This window comes from Trachemys scripta, chromosome 4, assembly GCF_013100865.1.
Source record: "Trachemys scripta elegans isolate TJP31775 chromosome 4, CAS_Tse_1.0, whole genome shotgun sequence".
Classification (NCBI taxonomy): Eukaryota; Metazoa; Chordata; order Testudines; family Emydidae; genus Trachemys; species Trachemys scripta.
The window spans coordinates 105,856,018-105,880,529 of record NC_048301.1 but is presented as its reverse complement, the minus strand read 5'-3'; the positions used below and the strand labels follow the sequence as shown (position 1 = coordinate 105,880,529).

General features: G+C 43.9%; 1 protein-coding gene across 1 annotated transcript in view; it reads left to right on the top strand.

Moving 5' to 3' along the window:
• Positions 1-16,925: 16,925 nt before the first annotated feature.
• CD81 (CD81 molecule) overlaps positions 16,926-24,512 on the top strand; it is a gene marked incomplete in the record, with an annotated part of 78,651 nt that continues 71,064 nt past the window's right edge. Inside the window, 1 exon segment of the mRNA XM_034770272.1 lies at positions 16,926-17,178. Coding sequence (XP_034626163.1) covers positions 17,113-17,178 — 66 coding nt within the window.

The following is a 24,512-nucleotide window of genomic DNA, read 5'->3' as shown; positions in this document are numbered from 1 at the left end:
CCCCCCCCCCCCCCCCCTCCCCGCCCCGCCGCCCGCGCCCGCCCCCCCCCCCCCCCCGAGCCCCACGCCGCCGGAGCGCCCCCCCCCCCGCGGAATGCCTCCCCCCGCCGCCCCTTACCAGGTGCCGCCCTAAGCATGTGCTTGGGTTCCTGGTGCCTGGAGCCGGCCCTGGCGCCATCAATAATAATTGTATTTATTTCCCTTCTGGGACAAGAAAGGGTTTAAAAGACAGAACCTCCTCTGGAAGGATTAGCAACTAGTAAATATCACATCTGCCAGTCAGATTGTTACATCAGGTAGAACAGTGGAGAAGAGTACTGGAAAAATGGTGGGGTGATGAGGAAGTTTGAAGAGAGAGTCCACTTTGGAAAAATACATATAGCTTTAAAAATTGGCTATTCAAATCCGCAATCAGTTATAGGTAACAAGCTTACTGGGGAGACATTATTGACTGTACCCCAGGACAGCATGCTCTTTAGAGTGTCTTCTTCCCTCTCCCAATTACAAAATTTAGGAGATACTACAAATGCACTGAGCTCCTGGGAAGGTCTCCCAATGGATAGCTTGGTCTCATTTACCCCTTATGGGGATACAAAATGCTCTACACAGCCAAGATCAGATTGTGGGCAAGAAAACTCAGGGCAGACTTACGTTCCAGTTCTGTGCTATCTTTAGCTCACTAATCTTTAGTCTGCTGACATCCTCCAGGCTGCCAAACAAATGAGTGCTTAGGGAGGTCTAGATAGCTCCAGCGTCAAAGGGGTTAAACATAAGCACACTTCTCTTTATATGGTAGACATATCAGACCGTTGATCAGTCTGTGTGAGTTCTGGAGTAGAATGCTCCTGAAGGAATGTTTTAAATTGACCACAGACCTGTCCACCCGACAGATATCTTTTCTTGTATAAGAGGTGCTGTCTCTCTGAGACCTGGGCAAATATAGAGGATTTTATTCTTGCCAATAAAATGAATATTCTTGTTTCACTGTTTGCTTGTGATTCTCTTTATTTGCAGATATCCGCGTGAGTTTTTATTTGCAGTGATGTTCATGGAAAACAAAAGCATCACCAATCCGAGCTCAAATATTTGTATGAGTATTTGGAGCAGGTGTGTCTTCACAGCCACTTTGAAAAGGCAGATGGTTTTATTTGCACAAGCGGTATTGAACAGTTGTCAATAGCGAACATATTAGTGAAAATCACAGTTTGTTTGGGAAGTCGACTGTTTATAAAACTTGGGTCCAAGAATTATACTAGATATTTAAAAAAGAAAGGCAAGGAAGAGATTTTAAGATACGATCTTCCTCTTGAACTCCCAGTGCACTTTATGCTGGCCTTTTATATCAACTGTAAACTCCTTAGCGCAGGGACTGTTTCTTTTTCTTGGACAAGGCTGAACACACTGCTTGTGCTTTCCAAGGAATAAACTTATATTCTTGACATCTGCTGTGTGTCAAATTCCAGGGTGCAGTCCAGACCATGAGCAGTGGTGTCGCTGCCTGCCCCACAACCGAGGATCCTCACGAGCTTTGCTGTTGTAGCTCCCAACCTGGGCTGCTCACAAACAGCCCAATGGCAGGCAGCTCACACCCTGAGTGTCTGGGCAAAGGAGCAGCCCTGATCCAGCAACTCTGGCCACAGCAGCCTGTTAGCAACACACCAGTCACACTCTGGCTTCTACCAGCCTTGGTTACTAGTTATAGGGTGATTCCAACACTCTCTCAGTCCTGAATTTCCCCCCAAAAGTGTGTTCTGCATTGTTCAGCCTTTTCCTGGGCAGTTCAGATATAAAAGGGGTGTTGTCCCCGTAAAGGGTTAATATTTAACAGTTTGCTATTTTGACTGGAGTTACCAAACTGTTCGGTTTAAACACAATACTGGATTAGTTTAGATTAAAAATAAAACAAGTTTATCGAACTACAAATGGAGAGAAGTTTTAAGTGAGTACAAGTATAAGGTACTAAAGTCAGAAATGGTTACAAGAAAAATAAACATAAAACGTTCCTAGTAGTTAAAACTTAACACGCTAGACTTGGTTCAAGGTAAAATCCTCACCACAGGTTCCCAGCACCAGAAAATTCTCAGGTCAGGATCCTCCCCAAAGTCAAAGGGCTGGTTTCTTTGTCATCATGGGTGAAAGAGAGAGCGAGAGAGAGCGCTATAGTTTGGGGTGTTTTTGCCCATTACTGTTAAAGTCCAGTCACCCTTTGAACACATTTTCCTGAAGGTTACCCCTAGATAAAGTTAATTCCAGCTGTGAGGACGGGGTTGTGGAGTCCCGTGGTGAAAGCAGTTCCATGCTGTTAGCTAAAATGCAGATGTCTCTGTTCCTGTGAATGGCCACTTGACAGGTGATTGCCAATCAACTTTTGATGACACCTAGCTAGAGGAGTCAGCTTGTCCTTTGTCTTTGAGAAACCGGTTTACTCTCTCCCTAGACTTGTCTGGTAAACGTAGTCATAATTTCAGTTTATGTTCATAACTCTTAATATGTGTTTAGTACATACACTAAACAAGAATATTGATTATCAGTGTTGTGACAGGTTGAATCACAGAAACCCCCTTGGGGACTACCACCTAATGTACCAAGACTACCCCTATTCCTGTTTTCCCTGCCAGCTCAGGACTCCAGCACCCTGTCTTGCTGAGGCAGACACTCCCATCTGCTCCAACACAGACCCAGGGTCTGAGTTATTTGCCCCAAAGCTGCAGGTTTACCTGAAAACAGTTCACAGAAGTGTGCTTGTCTATAGCACTCAGATGCCCAACTCCCAATGGGGTCTAAACCCAAAATAAATTGTTCGCCCTCTATAACACTGATAGAGAGAGATGCACAGTTGTTTGCTCCCCCAGGTATTAATACATACTCTGAGTTAATTACTAAGTAAAAGTGATTTTATTAAATACAGACAGTAGGATTTAAGTGGTTCCAAGTAATAACAGAGAACAAAGTAAGTCACCAAGCAAAATAAAATAAAATGCGCAAATCTATGTCTAATTAAACTGAATACAGATAATCTCACCCTCAAGATGCTTCAGTAATTTTTTTCTCAGACTGGACACCTTCCAGGCCTGGGCACAATTCTTTCCCCTGGTACAGCTCTTGTTCCAGCTCAGGTGATAGCTAGGGGATTCTTCATGATGGCTCCTCTCCCTCCTTGTTCTTTTCCACCCCTTTATATATCTTTTGCATAAGGCGGGAACCCTTTGTCCCTCTGGGTTTCCACCCCCCGTCACTGGAAATTCCCTCCTTCCCTCCAAAGCATATTAGGAGTGTTCTTGTTTAACTCTTAAATTTTCACTAGTTGTTTGTGGGCATACTATCCCCTTTTCAGCCACACGCTCTCTACAGTTATGACATCAGCAATTATGACATCCCTTGTAGCCCTTAACCCCTACTGATTATACAGCTGGGTTCCCTCCCATCTGGAGAACACTAGTGTTTTGAGTAGAGAAGGGTGAACAAGTTTGGATAATTTAAGAAACCCACATTGGATCCAAACCTTTGCTGAAATAGTGTCCCCGCCTCCCCCACTTCTCCTTTCAATTACAGCTGGAAACTGGAAGTGCCCAAGATCTCATGAGAAAGCTTGTGCTCCTGTGATTTCCACTTTGATTTATTTTTGGATAGTTTTAGAGACTCATCTGACCCTCTCGGGGGTTCATTTATCCCACCATGGCAAACCACAGCTTCCCCCAATGGCCACTGCTTACTGAAAGCAGTTCTCCATCTGTTTCAAAACTATCAGATGCAGTTTGTGACAGTAATTATACCTTAAAAAGAAGCCTCTAACCTCCTCCACCCTCCTCGGGTTGTTCTCCTTCAACACTCTCCCACTTCTCATTACATAACGCGACTGGTCACCATAGAGACATGGATATCAATATTTAAATATAACAAGGGAGACAGATTGCACAGACAGCATCTAGTTATAGTGTTTATTAGAAACAGAAAAAAATTAGGCAGAGCGACATTTTTTTTCCTCCAAAAAAAACAATGCTGAAGATCAAATGGGAAGTGAGCTGAATTTGTAGATGAGGAATGAAAAGGGTTTTCCAAGCTCAGCTCGTGCTGAGGGAGGAACCAGCTGCTCCCCACGATTCACAGAAAACAAACTCTGAAAACTCCTTCCTATTAGACATGGGAGGAGATTTTTCATTAGAGGGAAAGTGTCAGCGGAATCATGGCAGCTGACGCATGCATGTTAAGTCTCTGGTCCCCTTGTTGTTGTTAGTGATGTCTTCATTCACCCGTGCTTTGTTGCTTAGGTGAGGTTGGATGTAATTTTGATGGAATGTTATTTCCTAGGTCATCAAGCAAAGGGTAGTTAGGTTATTGTTTTGTTTTGCTCTCTTGGCTTTCTCTTCAGTGTAACAGGTACTAACAAATTTGCCTGGCACTTACATGTGTGTGCAGGAGGAACGGTTCAAGGCTTCTTCCTCCCTCACCCCTCCATCCCCCCACCTTTCTACATTTCTGCACAGGGACCAGGCATAATTGGAACATGGTCTACTCCCTGCCAGCACTCCATGAGCAGCCAACTCCCCACAAAAGGAGGCAGCCACAGATAGGGGTGCGGCAGACTATAGGTTCCTGATCCTCTGAACAGACATGAGGCTGTGCAGACCTACTGAAAGAGTATGCTGTGGTGGTGCACCAGGCATGCTCTTTAGGTGTGGTGTGATGAGTGGAACTGGAAAAAGAGCATCAGATTTCAGGAGGAATTCGGGAATATAAACTGGGGCAAAGCTGCTACCAGAGAACCACAGGCCTCTCTGCATGTAACACTGACCTCCATGCATTCTCAGTAAAGATCTTCTTCCTACAATTCTGCCTGTTTACTGCATCATTTATTGCAAATGAAATAACCTGTGTATCTGCCCATTGTGAGATCTGTGGTGCTTCCTGGATGTTATGATTTACGAAATCACAGTGTTTTTCATAAATGCCTCCGGTTTAAGGAAACCACTACAACTTCAGAGAAGCAAATAAGTTCCCCATGACTCAAGCTCCAGCTTTGTCTCCTTTGTTTGCCAGTGACCAAAGATTATCTGGAACTCTATACAGCACACAGGAACCCCTGGAGTCTGACTAATATATTGCAAGTAAACAGTAAGGCACCTTCATTCTACCTTTATTGTCCAGTGTGTATCATGTACAGTTTGCTCCTTGATATTAATCTCAAGCCTACTTACTCTGCCCAGACTCCAACATCTTAGTATTCTCTGCCTAGGTTCATTATCCTTGCTGTGGGACTTAGATCCATTTATTGCAATGTGAATTTCTGAGTATTCCAATACACACTCTTCTGATGTGATTCCAAGATGACTTGTTTAAAGCTTTTCTGTGTTTGTGTTTTTGTAAGACTGAAGGTAAATTAGAAATCCAGGCTATTTCATTCAACTTTCCCATAGCAAAGAAAATGTGACAGTCAAGCTAATTGATTAGGAATTTCACCAAAAAGTCATCACAAATTTTATTCAGAACTTTTGCAACCCAAAATATGTTTTTTCTGTGAAGCTTAATGCGGGAAGGAAAGAGAGAGTAAACAATGAGACTACCATCTGAACAAACAATGAATAATCATAGTGTATTGCATTGAATTAGAATCCTGTAATCTACAGCAGCCGTGGAAAAGAATTTCCACCTGATCACTCAGATCACCACATTATATAGGCAGGTTTTCAGTGTTTTGTGTTTATAACCTGATCTTTCAGGGGCTTGATAATAGCTGGTCACATCCAGTTTCACTCCTCCTTAGCTCACTCCACAGATATACACATGTGTATATATATATACATGTGAGGGGAAAGGAGGAAAGCCTGTCCCTCTTGTCCATCTATGTCCTTGCATATTTGTAATAGTCAATAATTTTAATTGATATTTTTGGTGTTGGCTAGCAGGCAAAATTATGTTACCATCCAAAAATCATCAAGATTTTCAGAGTGACTAGAGATTTTGGGTACCCAATTTGAGATATCTTAAAGAAGTCTGATTTTCAGAAAGTACTGAGACACACACTCTGAAAATCAGGTCCCTTATGGCATCTCAAATTGCATCCCAAAGCCATTAGTTTCTTTTAGCAATTTTAACCCAGCTGTTGCCAACACTGATCAAAAATACGGGAGAAACCCAGATAGGGTGACCAGACAGCAAGTGTGAAAAATCAGGACAGGGGGTGGGGGGTAATAGGAGCCTATATAAGAAAAAGACCCCAAAATCGGGACTGTCCCTATAAAATCGGGACATCTGGTCACCCTAAACCCAGAGGTCCAGGGGCTGCATAGGCATGATGGAGAGGTGGCTGGGCCAAATTTGAGTGGCATTGTGACCCTGTGCACCAGGTCAAGTTGCAACCAGTGGCACTATCCTGGTTGAAAAATATGGGATAAAAGGTGTCATATGCTGATTTAGTATGGGACAGACAATATTTTATTTAAGTAAGAAATGTCCCTTATAATACGGGACTGATGGCAACTCTACGTAAAAAGTAGAGTGGAAAGACTGCTAAGCTCAATGTTTGTTTTAACAGACACTAATGAGCCATCATATTCATGCCAATGCCCACATACACATGAGACTGGCTTTTGAACTCTAGCATAGAGGCCCCAAAGTAATGGCAGAGGGGGGAATATTTGAAGGTCACACTTCTTTACTGTGTTTAAAAAACATCAGAAGCACACTTTCAACCGCCATTAATTGTACATCTCAAACATTTAGACTCTGATTTAGAAGGCCTCAGAAATAGTGTAAATACTAATGGAAATAGTATATTTATACTGCAGGAATGAGTGTATGGGTGTGTATTATATGTAAGCTTGTGACAGAGTGCAGGGAATGATTGAAGTCCCAGGAGGGACTTGCGCCCGCCCACATCTGAAGGCCCCTCCCTCAGCCTAAGGGGTGGAGCTACTGAAGACAGGACTCAAGCAGGTTCAGGGGGCAACAAATGCTAAAACAGGGACAGGAGTGAGGGTCACAGAGTCATAAGCAGGGAGCCGGAGGGGGACACTGAGCAGCGAACCCCAGACAGCACTTGCTGCCCCTCGAAGATGTCTAGGGAGCCAGCGGACGTGGCCCAGAGGAGCTCTGCCTGGATGTGTGAGCGAAGCACGGAGCGGAAATAGGCCCCACAATTGCAGAGCACTTCCCTGTCCAATATCCTTCTCCTGGTATGATGGACGGCCACCTTGGCCAATGCCAGGAGGAGGTTGACGAGGGGTTTCGCAACTTCGTGGGGCCACGGATGGGGTGTGCGTCAATCAGGAGGTGCGGGGAAAAGTGCAGCCAGAATCTAAGGAGAAGGTTCTGGAGGAGCCAGAAAAGGTCCTGCAACCTGATGCACTTGAGGTAGACGTGCGCCAGAGTCTCCCTCACACTGAAGAAGGGGGCATAGGATGAGTAGCCTGCACTCTGATTACTTAAAGGCTAATTAGTGCTCCCGTGGAAACTGATTGGGGGTAATGATCTAATCAGGCTGGTGGGCTGGGTGCGGGGGAAAGCTTTATTGGCCCCATCAGCCCAAGGCTGATAAAAGAGGCACAGGAAAGAAATTCAAGAAGGAGAGAGAGGGCTAGGGCAAGGGCTAGCTGAGCCTTGCTATACAGAGGCCTCAGAATAGGGAGCCTTCTGTTCCCCTTCTTGCTGAGAGGGCCTAAAGCGAGGCAAAAGTTGTAAATAGGTGGAAGCATAGGGGACGGTGGTGATATCGATGAAGGGAAATAGAAATAAAGTGTCACTAAGCGCATGCCTTGTGAAGTATGTGCAGTTTCTGCCGGGAAGAGGCCAGTGGCGGAGCCGGGCCTCTGTTACAAAGTATTTGTGTACAGTACTGCCAGAACGTGCCTTAATTGTAAGTGTACGTTCTAGAGCAGGGGTGGGCAAACTTTTTGGCCCGAGGGCCACATCTGGGTATGGAAATTGTATGGCAGGCCAAGAATGCTCATGGAATTGGGGGTTGGGATGTGGGGTGGGGTGAGGGCTCCAGTTCGGGGTGCAAGCTCTGGGGTGGGGCTGGGGATGAGGAGTTTGGGGTGCAGGAGGGTGCTCTGGGCTGGGACCGAGGGGTTCGGAGGGTGGGAGGGGGGGTCAGGGCTGGGGCAGGGGTTGGGGTGCACCAGGAGGTCGGGGTGCAGGCTCCAGGCGGCACTTACCTCAAGCAGCTCCCAGAAGCAGCGGCACATCCCCCCTCTGTCTCCTATGTAGAGGCATGGCCAGGCAGCTCTGCACACTGCCCCATCTGCAGGCGCCGCCCATCCAGCTCTCATTGGCTGCAGTTTCTGGACAATGGGAGCTGCAGGGGCAGCGCTAGGGGTGGGGGCAGCGTGTGGAGCCCCATGGCTGCCCCTACATGTAGGAACCAGAGGGAGGACATGCCGCTGCTTCTAGGAGCCACACAGAGCAGGGCAAGCCCCCGACCCCTGCTCCTCAGCTGGAGCATGGGAGTGAGGCAAGCCCCAGACCCCTCTTCGGGGGAGGAGCTCGAGGGCTGGATTAAAACAGCTGGAGGGCCGGATGTGGCCCCCGGGCCATAGTTTGCCTACTCCTGTTCTATAGCCAGCATGTTGAAGAAGGAAGTGGTAAATTTGGTCTGACGTTAGTGGCATGCATACATCTCAAAGAGGTTTCTGACATTCTTGCAACATCCGCCTGTTCCAGAGAACTTAGGTTAGTAGCTGTTATTTTAGAAAAGAGAACCCAAAGCTGAACTCTTGAATCAAACTAACTGGAGATAACAGTGCCTTCCTACAGACGGCATTATTGGAATTGAAAAAAGGTTTGGAAAAAGGCAACAAAACTGATTAGGAGTATGGAACAGCTTCCATATGAGGAGAATTTAATAAGACTGGGACCTTTCAGCTTGGAAAAGAGACAACTAAGGGGGGATATGGTAGAGGTCTATAAAATCATGACTGGTGTGAAGAAAGTAATTAAGGAAGTGTTATTTGCTCCTTTTCATAACACAAGAACTAAGGTCACCAAATGAAATTAATAGGCAGCAGGTTTAAAACAAACAAAAGGAAGTATTTATTCGCACAACACAAAGTCAACCTGTGGAACTCATTGCCAGGGAATGTTGTGAAGGCTAAAACTAAACAATTAAAAAAAGAATTAGATAAGTTCATAGAGGATAGGTCCATCAATGGCTATTAGCCAGGATGGGCAGGGATGGTGTCCATAGCCTCTCTTTGCCAAAAGCTGGGAATGGGCGACAGGGGATGGATCACTTGATGATTACCTGTTCTGTTCATTCCCTTTGGGGCATCTGGCATTGGCCATTGTCAGAAGACAGGATACTGAGTTAGATGGACCTTTGGTCTGACCCAGTATGGCCGTTCTTATGTACGTAGGGTGAATAATAGCATGTGACACAAATCACTGGAGTAAATTTGTATAAATTCATTTTACTTATTAATTCCAAAGTATTTTGCAGTGAATCCAAAAAGCTGCAAAGGAGACTTTAAATCACATTCTGACGGTATTAGAAGCTTGCACGTAGGTGGGAGTCGCCATGTACTGTACAGCAAGTACCCTGACCTAACTCATTTATACAACACATCACAAACTAAATGTAATTCTGGGAAACCATTTTTGTCATCTGTACATTCTGGCCAGAGGTGGATTAAGATTTATTGGGGCCCTGGGCACAAAGAACATTTCGGTCACCCCATTAAAAACACAAATGTATCAAAAATGCATCAGTGCAAAGACTCTATTCAGTGTTTACACACTGTATTAATAATAAAGCAAAACATATTCCAGTTCATTATGCCTAAATTAACTGTTCAATTTTCCCACATAGAAATAAATATTGCTAGATCAGGGGTCGGCAACCTTTCAGAAGTGGTGTGCCAAGTCTTCATTTATTCACTCTAATTTAAGGTTTCGTGTGCCAATAATACATTTTAACGTTTTTAGAAGGTCTCTTTCTATAAGTCTATAGTATATAACTAAACTATTGTTGTATGTAAAGTAAATAAGATTTTTAAAATGTTTAAGAAGCTTCATTTAAAATTAAATTAAAATGCAGAGCCCTCTGGACTGGTGGTCAGGACCCGGGCAGTGTTAGTGCCATTGAAAATCAGCAAGCGTGCCGCCTTCGGCACACGTGCCATAGGTTGCCTACCCCATGCTAGATATTATTCATATCATTACACAAAGGTGTTCACTGCTAAATCTGGACAACACTGATGTTATAAGAATCAGTCTTTCACAGGTCAACAAGTGGTTCTTTCATCTCCCCAATTTTCTTAAACCTGACCATTACGGCTTTTTTTCCACCTATTGAACCTCTTACAGTCCAGTTTTTCTATTGTGGAAGTAAAAATGTCTGAAAGAGAAGAGCTATAATTCCAGAAAGTGACTTAATTAAAAGAAGTAATCTTAAAATGAGATTAAATTATTCTATTATTAAGAACTTTAAGTTTCAGCCAATGTTGAGAACTGGCTTAAAACAAAGTTTGCAATTGATCACATAAGCTATGAAAAAATGTTGAAATAATCTGATATGTGCCAAAGTAACTCCTTTGGCTTTCTACCAAAGGCAATTCATGTCAAACCACGAGAAAGTTTATATTTTACCAATTAAGTTTTAGGACTAACTATTTCCGCTAATCAGAAACTAGCTTATACATATACATTAAATCACACTTTTAAGAATAGGCCAGGTTCTGATTAGCCAGACCACACAACAGGATGTTCGGTCATTACTAAGCCAGTGAGAATATAGTTTTTCTAATAATACTGCAGAGAGAGAATATTCATCACTCCATTATACCAGTTCCTCATCATCAGTGTAATGGAGGGGGAAAAGTCACTGGAACTGAAGGTCCTCACAAGAAAAATTTCTCCCACTTCTATAATTAGCTGGGTTTGTCCTTTACGTTTTATCCTGCAACCTGGCTTGGTTTTGGCATTCACAAAGCAACCGATCACTGTTGTCCCTGACAACAGTTGATTCCACTGACCATCTTTGTTAAGTACATTCACATTTCATTTGTGAAATCCATAGTTGAGTGAGTTGGGTCTGGAAGCTGTGGACCAGTGTAAACAGTGCCACCTCAGTCCGTACTGCATGAGGGGGGAAATACACACAAAGGTCTTAAAAGTACGGTCTGAGGTAAATAGCACTATAGTCTTTCATCCAATGCTAAGGTGAATGAACTATACTATGGAAGGCCTCATATCAGCTAAACGGTTGGGTAAATAATGCCATATCACAATGTACATGACAAAAATCCACACTAAGATCCCAAGGCTGTGAACCATGTGCATGGGGAGGTAGAATCCACAAAGGTCTCAGGGGTGCAGGTGGGGGTAAATAGGGCTACATCATGATGTATTAGGATGGTGTAAATAATGCTGCATTGTGAGATGCAGGGATGGGGCATCCAAAGGCCTTGCAACTGTAGATGGAGGCATAAAAAATGCAAACAAAGTAGGTTGGATAAAAATCAATGATTTAAAAAAAATTTTTTTTAAAAATCTGATTTTTTTCATTTAAATCGGATTTTTTTGATAAAATGCTTTTTGAGGAAAAACCCATCTAAAGATAGTTTTAATTAAGATACATTATAGCTCAAAGATATCTCATCATGGAATAGGGATTATAAATTCTAATTCTATAGTATGAGACAATATATTCATCTTGACGTCTTTCTGAGTGTAGCCTTCATTGATTTGATATCTACCATACCATTCTCTCACTAGAAGGGAAAACCTATAGTGGCAGCAGGCTGTAAAAGAGACCCAGTTTGGGAATATTTTAATGAGGTTCCTCTACCTGTGGATAAGACAGACATGTGTGCAAAATGCAAACAATGCAACAAAGATATGCAAGGCCTGGTTGCCCAAATGAACCGAATGAAACAACATAATGAGACGTGTCCCGTCTCAGGAGGAAGCTGCGTTGAAGATGATGAAAGGAACATGTCTGAACATGCAGGATCTTCGGGTTGGTTAATTTTTTTATTTCATACTTCTTTCTTAAGGACTGCCTGTCTTCCTTCTGGACTATTCTTGAATTCTCATGTTTGAGCAAAAAATATAGCTGTTACTCTGTGGTACTATCATTTTAGATGCAGATGTGATAAAAATAATTAGCTGAAATAGGCAGAGCTTCCTTTTACAATTTCACCTTTAAAGTAGTACTGTCAGTGAATGCAATGAGTAATACTAAATGAGCAGTATGGTAATAATAATTAAATAACTGCATTGACTTATTTTGTTTAGGAGAATCCATCCTCAACATACAGAATTCTGAAGACTATCCAGCTTCAAGATCACCATCATTTTCTACAGTTTCAGGGTTATCTGCTAATGATAGTGTTTCAGTCACATCATGTATGTCACATAGCCACAGTATATCACCTATAGGAAAAAGAAAAAAAAATCTCCATCATCCAGAAACAACCATAGATAAGTTTGTGATACGAACCAGCAGATTACAAAGAGAGGTAATTGATTAAAAAATTGCCCGGTTTATGCAACAAACTCTCCTTTCTATATGATTGAGAACTCAGAAAGACTTCAAGACTTCTGGAATATGCTGCTCAAACAGTTTCACTTTTGTGTCTACTGCCTGTCCCTCCCTTCTCACATTTACCTCCAGACTTCTTCTCCTTGTCCAGATCTATTCCGTCCCCAACAATCTTCTATTCATTGAACTTTTTGAAACTTTGCACTTTTAGAGAGAGGTAAGGGATTGACTCTGTGTACACAAATTTGCAGAGGGACAATAAGGTTGAGGTCTGTTATTTCTCACCTCTAGATATTATTTATTTATGTATTTAAAAACATTTTTGCTGTTAACAAGCATGTTATCTTTGGAGACACAAATCCACGGTTTGAGAACTGCAAAACTAAGCATCTCTGATGATATCTTCTAGACTGAGCACTGAGTCCCATTGGGTAGCTAGAAAGATTAACCTGAATAATCTATACAGAAGCCCCTGGAACCTCATAAGATTGGGTCCCTAATCCATGTACTATTGGAACTCATTTACAAAACTTTTCTTAAACATGCGCTGTTGAGAACTTTGGCTGTGACAGTGACATCTATTTTTTCACAATTTTGTTCACAAACTGTCATCAGATTAGACTAGTTCTTGATATAGTGCTCAAAACAGTCCACTACTGAGTTCCATCGCACATCTCGTAGGAGAGTTAGCTTGGTTCCTTCCCTTTTTTCAGAGCAGCTGCTGTAAAGTGGTTGTTACGGAAGTATTTTGCAATTTTAACAACATTAGCCTTTATTTCTGGAACTCTGAAGTCTTTGGCTAGGAGTTGCATCAACTGAGCACTGCAACTGTATGTTGTTAGCTTGGGACTTTCTTCTAAATAATTTCTTCTCATCTTGGATACATTTGCAGCATTGTCTGTGACCAACCTGCGTACTAGACATTTGAATTTTTTAGTCAGTTTTTTAGCTTTTACTGCTATTTCTTGTAAGTATTCTGCTGTGTGTGCATTTCCTGATATATCAATTGTTTCTGTAAGGAAGACATTCCCTTCTTCTGTTGTCACACAAGCACATACAACAGGATCATTGTAGACACTGCTTCACCCATCAAGACTCAGGTTAACAATTTCACCAGGGTTTGGCAACCTGCAGCATGCGTGCCAAAGGCGGCACATGGGCTGATTTTTAGTCCCGGCTGCCAGCACCACTCAGCCCACTGCTGGCCCAGATTACAGAAGCCCAGACTAGCAGCGGGATGAGCCACTAGGCCCGCTGCCGGTCTGGGGTTCTGTCTGCTGCCCGCATTGCTGGTCTGGCACGCAAAACCTTTTACTGGCACGTGAAGCCTTAAATTAATGAAGACTTGGCACACCACTTCCCAAAGGTTGCCGACCCCTGGTCTATATTCTCTCGGTCGCTGATGTGCTTCAGGTTGCAGTCTGTGTCCTCATGACTCAGATTGGGCTTGGGGTGGTAGAACTCTGCCAGGAGTGGGCATTCCTGTGCAGCTGGAGCTGGAGGAGACGCAGCATGAGGCGGTGTTCCCCATCTTCCTTCGCCACCTAGACCGGGCCACCCAGCTGGGCGCAAGGGGATGTGGAAGGAGCCAGTTACCCGTGGCAACGAGAAGCCAGGTCAGCAGCGAAGAAAACAACAAGCAGGAGAGGGAGAGGCAGTGGTTTTTGCTCTCTCCAGCTGCACACACCAGCTGATCCCTCCTTCGTCTTCTAGGCCTAGGATCCTTTAATGGTTTAGTATCCCCTTTGATCCTAGGCTCAAGTGTAGGACAAGTAACCCCTTGCTAGCATGGATGGAGGCAGGCAGGGACCATCTCCAATTAATAGCTCCCCTCAGTGTTCCCTTAAACAGCCTTATCTCAATCATAGTTTTGTTTCCTTTTTGCTTCCTGCAACAGCCTCCAGCACTCCCACATTCCCCACTAGAGCTGGTTGAAACTTGGAATTTCCAAGACGCAGAAAACTGTGATGTCTTGAAACAGTTTTTGTGCTGATTCAGAATGAAAACTTTGAATGGAGAAATGTTGTGTGGAATGGAAATTCCAAAAAATTTTCACCCTCCACATTGAGCCACTCATGACACCAGGATGTATTACTCCCCACGCCAGGCACTCTAAGAGCAGACACACAGGGCAGAAGCCCCACTCGCTTAAATCCCGCTCCATTTCTGGTGGCCCACAATATTCCCCTGGTGGCCCCTCAAGCTGCAGTTTCCTATAACATCCCAGTGGGAGCGCATGGGGGGCAGCAGTACCTGTTATTACATCCTTCAAGGATATAGAAGCATTAAACTAGCCTGGGCAAAGACTGGTTTCAGAGTAGCAGCCGTGTTAGTCTGTATCCGCAAAAAGAACAGGAGTACTTGTGGCACTTTAGAGACTAACAAATTTATTAGAGCATAAGCTTCCGCGGACTACAGCCCACTTTTTCGGATGCATATAGAGTGGAACATATATTGAGGAAATATATATACACACATACAGAGAGCATGAACAGGTGGGAGTCTCTCGTTGGAGTCTGTTTTTGAAGTTTTTCTGTTGTAAGATAGCCACCCGCAGGTCTGTCATTGAATGGCCAGACAGGTTAAAGTGTTCTCCCACTGGTTTTTGAGTATTATGATTCCTGATGTCAGATTTGCGTAGAGACTGTCCGGTTTGGCCAATGTACATGGCAGAGGGGCATTGCTGGCATATATCACATTGGTAGATGTGCCGGTGAACGAGCCCCTGATGGTATGGCTGATGTGATTAGGTCTTATGATGATGTCACTTGAATAGATATGTGGACAGAGTTGGCATCGGGCACCCAAAATAAAGTGAACACCTGTGATTGGGAAGCTATTCAGTATATGGCTTTAAGGTGCCACCGGACTCCATGTTGTTTTTGTGGATACAGACTAACACGGCTACTCCCTGATACTATTCAGTATAGTTAATACTGGTGTTGGACCACCTCCTGTTCCTCTCAGGAACGTTCCCAGAAGCTGGAGTTTCTTGTCGCTATTATGCATTTTTCTGATTCCAGTGTAAGCTTACAAGAACCCTGGATGTTTTGCACAACCATCTGATTTAACCCAGAAAATATGATTCAGTTCATGGAGAACTGATTTCATCTGGTTGTAAGTGAATAGGACCCTTGGATGGCTTTGACCCATCCTCCGTATAAGTATGCAAGAAATATGCATGTGTTACCAGGGGTGTGCGAGTTCAATTCCTGGCTTTGCTACAGACTGTGTGTGTGAGAAGAGGATAGTCACTTGATCGCTCTGTGCCTCAGTTCCCCATCTGTAAAACAGGGATAATATTGGCTTTCTACATCTTGTCTAATTAAACTGTAAGCTCTTTGGAGCAAAGACTCTCTAGCCTAGGAATCAGTGGGAGGTACATGTCCAAATACTTTTGAGGATCTGGATCTCTCTTACTATGTGTATATAAAGTGCCTAGAACACTAGGACCATGATCTTGGTTGGTGCCTGTAGGTACCACTTTAATAATTATTCTGTCACCTTCACTTTGAGCATTACTATCCTCCCTACGTAACCCCAATGGAATTCACAAACCTGTTTGCAGAGTAAGGTACTCCTCAACATGAGTAAGAGTGATAGGATCAGCACCAGAGCAAGAAATACATTTTGTTAGAGATGAGCAAGGGGGCAGAATTGGTTTTGGAGAAAATTTTATGAAATTTAAAAATATGTATTTTGCCTGTTTTTTCTTTTTTTTCTGAATTTCATGTGCTGAAAGGTCAAAAATAATTGAATTACAAATATGCTTGATCTGAATTACAAAAACAGCTGAACTGAATCTCTTCATTGGATGCATTAAGGCCCTGAATCCTGCAAAGGCTTATGCAAGTGCTTAATTTTACTCCCATGATTAGTCACATTGCTTTCAATGGACTATTCCTGACAGTATACTTTAGTATGAATATTAAGGGTTGGCAGCATCAGGGCCTAATACAAATTATACATTAGATGAGGGATGGGGAAATTGGTTTTTCCAAATTTAAAACTGCCAGTTTTAACCTGAATCTACCCTGTTATCCAAACTTGGGTGCAGCCCTTAAACTTCCAGTAGGTCCCCAGAAGAATCCCCAGGCATGTAGCTGCTCCGCTGTTGAATTCAATGGCCGCCATGTACACTTGATCCTTTAAAATAGCAATATATATTTTTAGTAGTCACTTGTGGTTTGTGAACCTGGCCACACAGTCTTTTAAGAGCTACTTTTCTATCAATCTCATCCGTTAGCATCTGCGCAGTCGCTTGAGAACGCTGAGAACAGCTGTGCGTGCAGTATGATTGCTGCCCGTTTCTGTGGTAGTTCAGAAATGGCGTAAAAGGCAGTGAGAAGTTTGGGCTGGCTGCCCCCAGGAGGCGGTAGCCTCCTCTGTAAAAAAGACCTGCTGCGGCTGAGTGGGAGGATCCTGGCTTAGCTACAGAGCCAGTGGGCGGGTGTCTGTAATTGAATGAGGGAGGAGATAGAGCAAAGAAGCAGCCTAGCACCTAGCCAGTCAGCGGAAATCCCAAAAGAAAACACAGAGGACTACCCTGTGCAATAGCTACGGCTCCTTGTTCGCACGCGCTGATTTAACAGGCCACCTCTCGCAGGCAGCTCTGCCCACAGAAATCTGCAGCAATGGGCGTGGAAGGCTGCACCAAGTGCATCAAATACCTGCTTTTTGTCTTTAATTTTGTCTTTTGGGTGAGTGCGCTTTTTCCATTTCTCTCCCCACCCCTCCCGGTCTGGGGTGCGGATTTGCGCATCATAGAATGCGCGGTGGCCGTGGTCGCTTTTCCTCCTCCTGGCTGCAGAGAGATTTCTACCAAAACAATGCAGCAGGCTCAGAAGGGAGCGGAGCCTTTGCTTTCTCTCTGCATGAGAGGAGCAAAATCTCCTCCTCTGAACAGCTGCGAGGGACGAGGGAACGGAATTCGGTTTGGAATATGCGGGAGGTTTAGCCCAGGAAAAATTGTGGTTGCATTGAAAGAGCGTATGGGCCTGAGCAGTGAGCTGTTCTTGCCCTGCTGGGGTAATTCTTAATTTTGTTGTGTTTAAAAAAAAAAATCCCATAAATCTGAAGTGGTTTTTAATTTGGTTTTTAAATTCTGAAGGATTTAGTTGATGCAGGGTTAAAATGTACAGACGCTCGCCAAAGTTAATAAACCACCTGTAAACTGAATTGAAAAATGCTTGGGAGACGTCGTGTGAGGATCTGTCTCTCTGCTGGGTTGAGAGGGTATGCCTGTGGGTAGAAAGGCTGGTGCGTAGTTATATAATTATAATAGCTGAGGTTTTAGCTCGTGGTGGTCAGCTGTAAATAGGCATCTGCAGGCTGTGAAGTATTTTCTGGGGTTCTAGGAGATGGGAACTAGAGAATTACTGAAACATGTAAATCCTGTGGTTAGAGGCTGGAAACTAGAGTGTAACGTATTCCCTCCCCCTTCTTTCTTTCTTTCTTTTTCTTTTTTAAAAGAAAAAATAACTCTTCTATAAATATAGGTTTTTATCTTTGAAATTAGTTTTGATGCCAAATTTTCTAATATGTGCAGCGAAGCTGGCTCTGCAAACCGGGGTGCTGGAACAATTTGTATAGTGGGGGTGCTGAGAGTCATTGAACCAAACTGTAAACCATGTATATGATGGAAACCACTTCAAGCTGGGGGTGCTGCAGTTAAAAATGAGGAGACATGTAAAACTGGATTTTTTAAAAAAACTTATTTGTGTTATTTATTTTGTCTAGTGCTCCTGCTTCTCCTGCTTTACAAATGGGGAATCTGGGTGGAGTTTGGAGGGGGGAATGTTAGGTTTCCCAGCCTTGGGATATGAACCAGAAACTCTGTGTTGCTGTTGGGTTAAGAAAGATGAGCTGACTGCTTGGAGAAGGAATGTAGGTGGGGAGGAAGGGGGAGTTAAAACGTACTTGCTTAGTAGATGATCTAGACAAATGAGGATGCTTAAAAGATGGGCGATGTGCATAGTTTTTCACACCCCTCCCATCGTCTCATACTCCCTCCCTGCTTGGAGAATTTTGCAGGGACCACACCCTGAACCTCAGAAAAGTCTTTGCCTGAGTTTCTATAGCTCTGGATTTTAGAAGAGATTTGGTTTTGATTTTGTTTTTTAAGTAACATTCTGTGGAACTTAGAGTTCCTGACAGTACAACTTGAGCACTGTTGTTGCCATACTACTTTAAGAAGTAAATCTTACCCTGTATGTAGCAAGAGGGTCTTTTAGCAGCTGCCTGCAATGAATAGTTAATCAGATCTACAGCTGTGTTAATTGAACAGTAGGTTGCATAGGCTAGCTTCCCCTGTGTGTGTAATAAGGTCAGTGTGTTTGTCCCAGTTATGAGTCCCCCCAGGGTGAGTGGGGGTTTGTGGGTGAAGGGCAGTGCCCTTTGTTCGGTTTGGCTGCTTATTTCTCATGCCTTTTCCTCCCTGAGATTGAGCTGGTGTGGCCAGTTATCGTCGTTGCTGGACATTTTTGGGGCAGACAGTGATGCTTCGGTGCTGGGTTGGCTGGGGCTGTCTCAGATGATATGTGGGTCTTACAGGTTTTTTACAGACCAGAGTAGTAGTTGAACACCATTTCCCTGCCCTGCTTTGGTTAGACTTAATATTTTGCTGGCAGTTGAGAATGCCCAAAGGCTACATCAGTCTTCACCCGACTTTTAAATTGAGTTGACAGCATGTATTTACACTGATCAGACACCAGATTAGCACCGTTTCAGAGGTGATTTTAGATGGGGTGGCAGGGAGGCTGCCACACGCACTGCCTTGAACTCCTTTCCATTTCCGTGGAATTCTAGGTCATGGTCCCTGCTGACTGCTAGAAAGAGCAGTGCTGATGACGGTGAAAATGGAGTTCAGTGAGGGTGAAGTCTGCTGAAGGGAATATTTTTGCAACACTCCTTTCTTCTTGGATCTGAATGCATTGATGAAAGAGAATCTGTTTACATGAATGAACCCCCATCCCACCCCAGCTAGTGACAGATGATTATCTAAGAATGTGCTGTTTACTGATTTGCTGGTGGTATAAACAAGAAATGCTGCTTCAACCAATAGCTAATTCTGGTTCCTGGGGATTTCCTATTTATTTTCTTTCCTGGGCTCTAATTCTCCTCACTTCACTGAGCAGGCAGCACTTTTAACTCAGGCCATGTCCACACTAGGAGTGCTTGGCTGGTATAGCTACACTACCAAAGCACTCCTAATGTGCATGCAGCTATCATGGAAAAGCTCTATTTTTATCAGTATAGCTTATTCCACACACCCGCGCTCCCCGCACAAAACAAACTATGCCAGTAGAAGCACAGTTTTGCTGGTGTAACTACATCTGTAGTAGGGGCTTCTGCTGGCATAGCTATGTCTGTCAGGGATCACGCCACTGACTGACGCCGACACCAGCAGAAGTCTGTAGTGTAGACATGATCTCATTTTGCAATGCTGTGAGCTTCTCTAGCACCTTTCCTCAAGAGATCTCAAGCATGGATTGCTTAAACCTCACAACACCGGCTCTGGCCATGTAAGTATTAGGACCATTTTACAGACAGGTAAAGTGACACCCAAGGGCATCCAGGGAGTCAGTCATCAATCTGGGAGTGGAACTCCAGACTCTTTGCTCCAGCTGCTGGACCACGTGCTTGCCCTCTGTTATCCACCCCCACGTTTTCAGTACTCCTGTCTGATCACCTTGGGGTGTTCTTGATTCCAGTTTAGAATAAGTTCAACCGCAACCATCCTTGCTGAACTGCCCTTTCTCCAGTGTGATGATATCTCCCTATGAAAACATGACCAGAACTGAGGACAGTGGGCCGGGTTCATCCCTGGTGTAAATTCATGTTTAAAGAATGAGCTCCACACAATATTTCTAACGTTCTCATTACCACCTCCTCTCTCAAAATAACAAGCAGATGGTAGAAAACTGTAGCATCTCCATCTAAGTCCCTTATTTTGGGGTCACTGCACTTTCCTTCTCTTTCTTCCTTTCCAGTTATCTAGTTCATCCAGGAGCTTTTTCTTTCCTTTTGTCCTAGTTTCCTGATTTTTTTTGTTTTGTTTTGAGTTGGGGGAGTGGTTCTTTGTGGCGACACTAGGATCTAGCAGGAAGGATATATGGGAGCTACACACACACACACTTGCAGAACAAGCCTGCCAGTTCACATCCACCCCTGTCTCCCTTGTAGGAAATGACTGTTTTCCTATCTGTTGGAATGTTGCTTTGTCTCAGAGGCAAGTGCACTCTCCTTTCTCTCTTTCCCCATTCAGTGTTCTGCTCTTGCCACCTCCTTGCTTGGAAGCATTTTTATATTTGATGATAACTCAAGGAAAATGTCCTTAATGAAGAGATTCTTTCCACTGTTGATCATGAGAGGGACAGGGCCCCCCATGCCTCACTCTCTCTCCCACAGATCTACTTTATTTTGACACGAGGAGGAGGTCAAGGGCTGGTGGAGCTGGAGTAGTGCTCTAAGGTCACTAGGAGGGCCATTTAATGTAGGCACCAAATGCCTCTTACTAAAAGCCATGGCCTACATTTTCAGAAGTGACCAGTGCTGCGCTTTTTTTGGGGGGGGGGTGCCTAGATTGAGAGATCCTGGTTGCTCCTGAAAACATAAGCAGTGACTAGAAAGGAGGAAGACTGCTTAAGAGAAGGAATAGGAAGCTTCCATGAATAATGGAATGTTCAGACTATCCAAGGCGGTCACGAGGGGCAGTGATCTCCGTCCGAAATATGGGATGTCTAGTCTTAGTGGTGGAATCTCAGCTATTGTGTGTAAAGAGGCAGAGCAAACTGATCTGGACAAGTGTCAGCAACATGCAGTGGCGAGTCTTACGGCTGATTTGAGGAGTGGCATGAAGTGCTCAAAGGGTCCCTGGCGGTCATCGTTCCACTAAAGAATTACAACAGCATGGGAGCCTCATAAGTGGCAGAAGCTTCATCATATGAGCTGTTTCTAACCCAGTGCAGATGATAGGCTACTTTGGGACTGCTGTGCGTCCGTCCATCCATCTCTGCCACCCCTGTTTCAGCTCAGGCCTAAGATTTGAGTACTACTCCCGATCATCATTCTGAAAGTTTTGGCGGGCATCTTTCCACGGGTAGCCAGATGGAGCTGGGATCAGCACATCAACCCTGTCTGACTCCATTAGTGACCCTTGTTATCAAGCAGTTTTGTCCCAGATGACACTTGCTTAGAGGCTCAAAAGCTGGGAGACCTCTTAGGGTGTCTCTACTCACCCAGGAAAATACCCCTGTGGGAGCAAGTCTCAGAGCCCCCGTCAATTGATACAGGCTTGTGGGGCTAAAAATAACCAGGCTTGGTCTGGGCTCTGGCACCTGGGGAGGGTCACAGAGCCTGGGCTCTTGCGTGAGCCTAAATATCTACCTGGCTACTTTTAGCCGATGGCCTGCGTTACCCATGGCAGAGAGTCTCAGCCAGTTATGTGGATTTTTGATGTATCACTTTTTTTAATTTCCTTTATAGACATACCTTTAGTCACTCCCCCCTAAGGGTATCTTGTAGCTTTCATAGCTGTGTTTTATTGGAACACTCAGGCTTGCTGCTATGGGATTAGCGGGAAATCTTTAATTATCAATTGAAATTTGAGCGTAGGCAGGAGATAGTTAGCCCTGTCTTAACGTCAGATGTCTTTACATTTGTATTTGAAGTTCTGCCATTCAGTCTAAGTCACTACCCCCTGGAGGGTGTCCGTGAACACAGGGCTAGATTTTCAAATGACTTTAGAACCTACAATTGGGGCCAGATTGTCAGAAGTGCTCAGCACCCAACATGCTGTGTTCTCTTGAAAATCCAGCTCCAGTCGTGGGTGTGGAACCCTTGAAAAATCTATGTACTGTAGTTTTTAGGATCTGTTAAGCTGTGGGAGGCACCAGATCTGGCACCAGACTAGCTTGTTAGTATGCAGAGCTGCTCAGTTCTTGCCCTTCCCTAGCTCCCTCGACTCACTTGCTTATCTGCACCTAATCCAGGTCCGGAGTTGTTGGCATAAAAGTGTGAGGGAGAACAAAAAGTTTGGCAGAACTCTGCACTTTCATTGCATGTTAAAGAAGCTTGTTCTGAGGCTTAACAAGAAGAAAGGAAGCAGTTTAAAGCTTTACCGTCATACACCAAACAAGGGGAAACACTCTGGTATCTCCCTCCCCCCCTTAATGTTTGTTCAGCTGCAGTGTAAATAAATGACAACCTTCTTGCCCCCCCCAGCCACCAGTACATTTTGGAGTGTGTGTTGAGGAAGTGGATGGAGAGACCTTCCTTTTCTGCCAACTTACTGGAGAGTGCCATACGAAAAATGTCTCCTCTTCACCATCTTTCTTCTTATTTTAGGTCCTTTAGCTCAAGATCTCATGTAGAAGATGCCAGACCAGCTAGTTGTCTGGTAAGGTAGGCTAACAGATTTGGCATAGTGCAAGTCTTCCTAATTATGATGGATGGGTACTATAAATTATAGTCCTAGTTTATATATGCATTGTGTATGCCATGTACACACGGTCAAATGCTTATATATACCACTTACAGTTTGTACCAAGGTGGGTGAGGTTCTGTCTTTTTGGACCAACAGAAGTTGGTCAAGCTCTGTGGGTGAACCTTTTTTTTACAAAATGACCATTCTATATCTGACCTCTCATCCTCAAAGGAGACCTGACCAACACGTTCAAAAGAGGAGTTTAAATTCACGATTCTGCTAGACACCAAAAATCATGGACTCAGTAGAGACACTAGTTGTGTGTCTCATTACAACAATCCACTAACTCTCCTTTATCCTATAACTGCAGAGGTATTAATTATCCATTTTGACTGGTTTCTTGCAACATTATTAAGCATAAGGAGTTGACACATCTGTTCCACTTTGTGTGTTTCATATCCTGGGACCAACATGGCTACAACAACACTGAAAGCATTTATAGTTCATAGGTATCATACATGGGGTTTCTTATGGGGATACATGTTTTGGAAGGGATAAGTGTCAGCATATTCAGTTCTCACTATGCTTCACAAAGGATTTTAGAATCTGCAGCTCCTTTTCTTTAAAAAACAAACAAAAAAAAAACAGAACTTTAAACCCCTCAAACTCTTGGTGTGAGATATTAGCACTCTCACCAGCTGATGTTACTTACCATGGTGCCAGAAAAACCAGCACAAGCAAAGTGCTCCTTAAATCTGCAGCAGTTTCAGACAGATTCAGCACTGACAAAAGCGAGGGTAGTGCCACTGAAGTTGATAGGATTCCTGTCAAAATTCAGCCCTTACAAGAGCAAATGCAATTCTTTCTCAGTGATGGTCTCCTCAATTGGATTGACTTGTATTGTTGCAGCTACAGATGAAACCAAGGCCAGAAACCTGAATGAACTGACTAAATGTTGAAGCACAGGACTTGGATTTGAGAGTTCAGGGTTCTGTTCTTCACTTTGCTACGGACTTTCTGTGTAACCTTGGGAAGTCATCTGACCTCTGCCTCCATTTCACCACAGGAAAGTCATAAAGTGCTTTGAGATCCTCTGAAGACAGGTATTCCAGAAGTGCCAAGAAATGTCTGGGCATCAAAAGAGACTGATATTGGCTTCAATTAGATTGTGCCTTATTAGGTCATTAAGGGCTGGACTGTCAAATGCTCAGCACTTGGAGTTGGGGCAGGAGTTTCCAAAGCACTCTGCATATGCTTCTCTGATGTTAATGGCCAGGTCTGCAGAGGAGCTCAGCTCCTGATGTTCTGAGCTCTTCTGAAAACCTGTCTCTGAAATGTGAAAGTACACAGTTGGTGGTGCTAATTCCAATAGGCTTTTTGAAAGAAAAACTCCACTGCCTCATTTCGCAAGATGGGGAGTTACTGGTATCAGATTTACTGAACTGATCTTTCAGTTTTACTTGTAGATATGGCAGTTTTAGTTCTGTTTTTTTTTTTTTTAAATGACAGTTCAGTCATAGCTTGCTTTGGCTATGCACTTCATTGAAGATTGAGTCGTTCCCTCTCCTCTTTCCCCGTCAGAATCTCACTTCTTGAATCTTCAGAAGG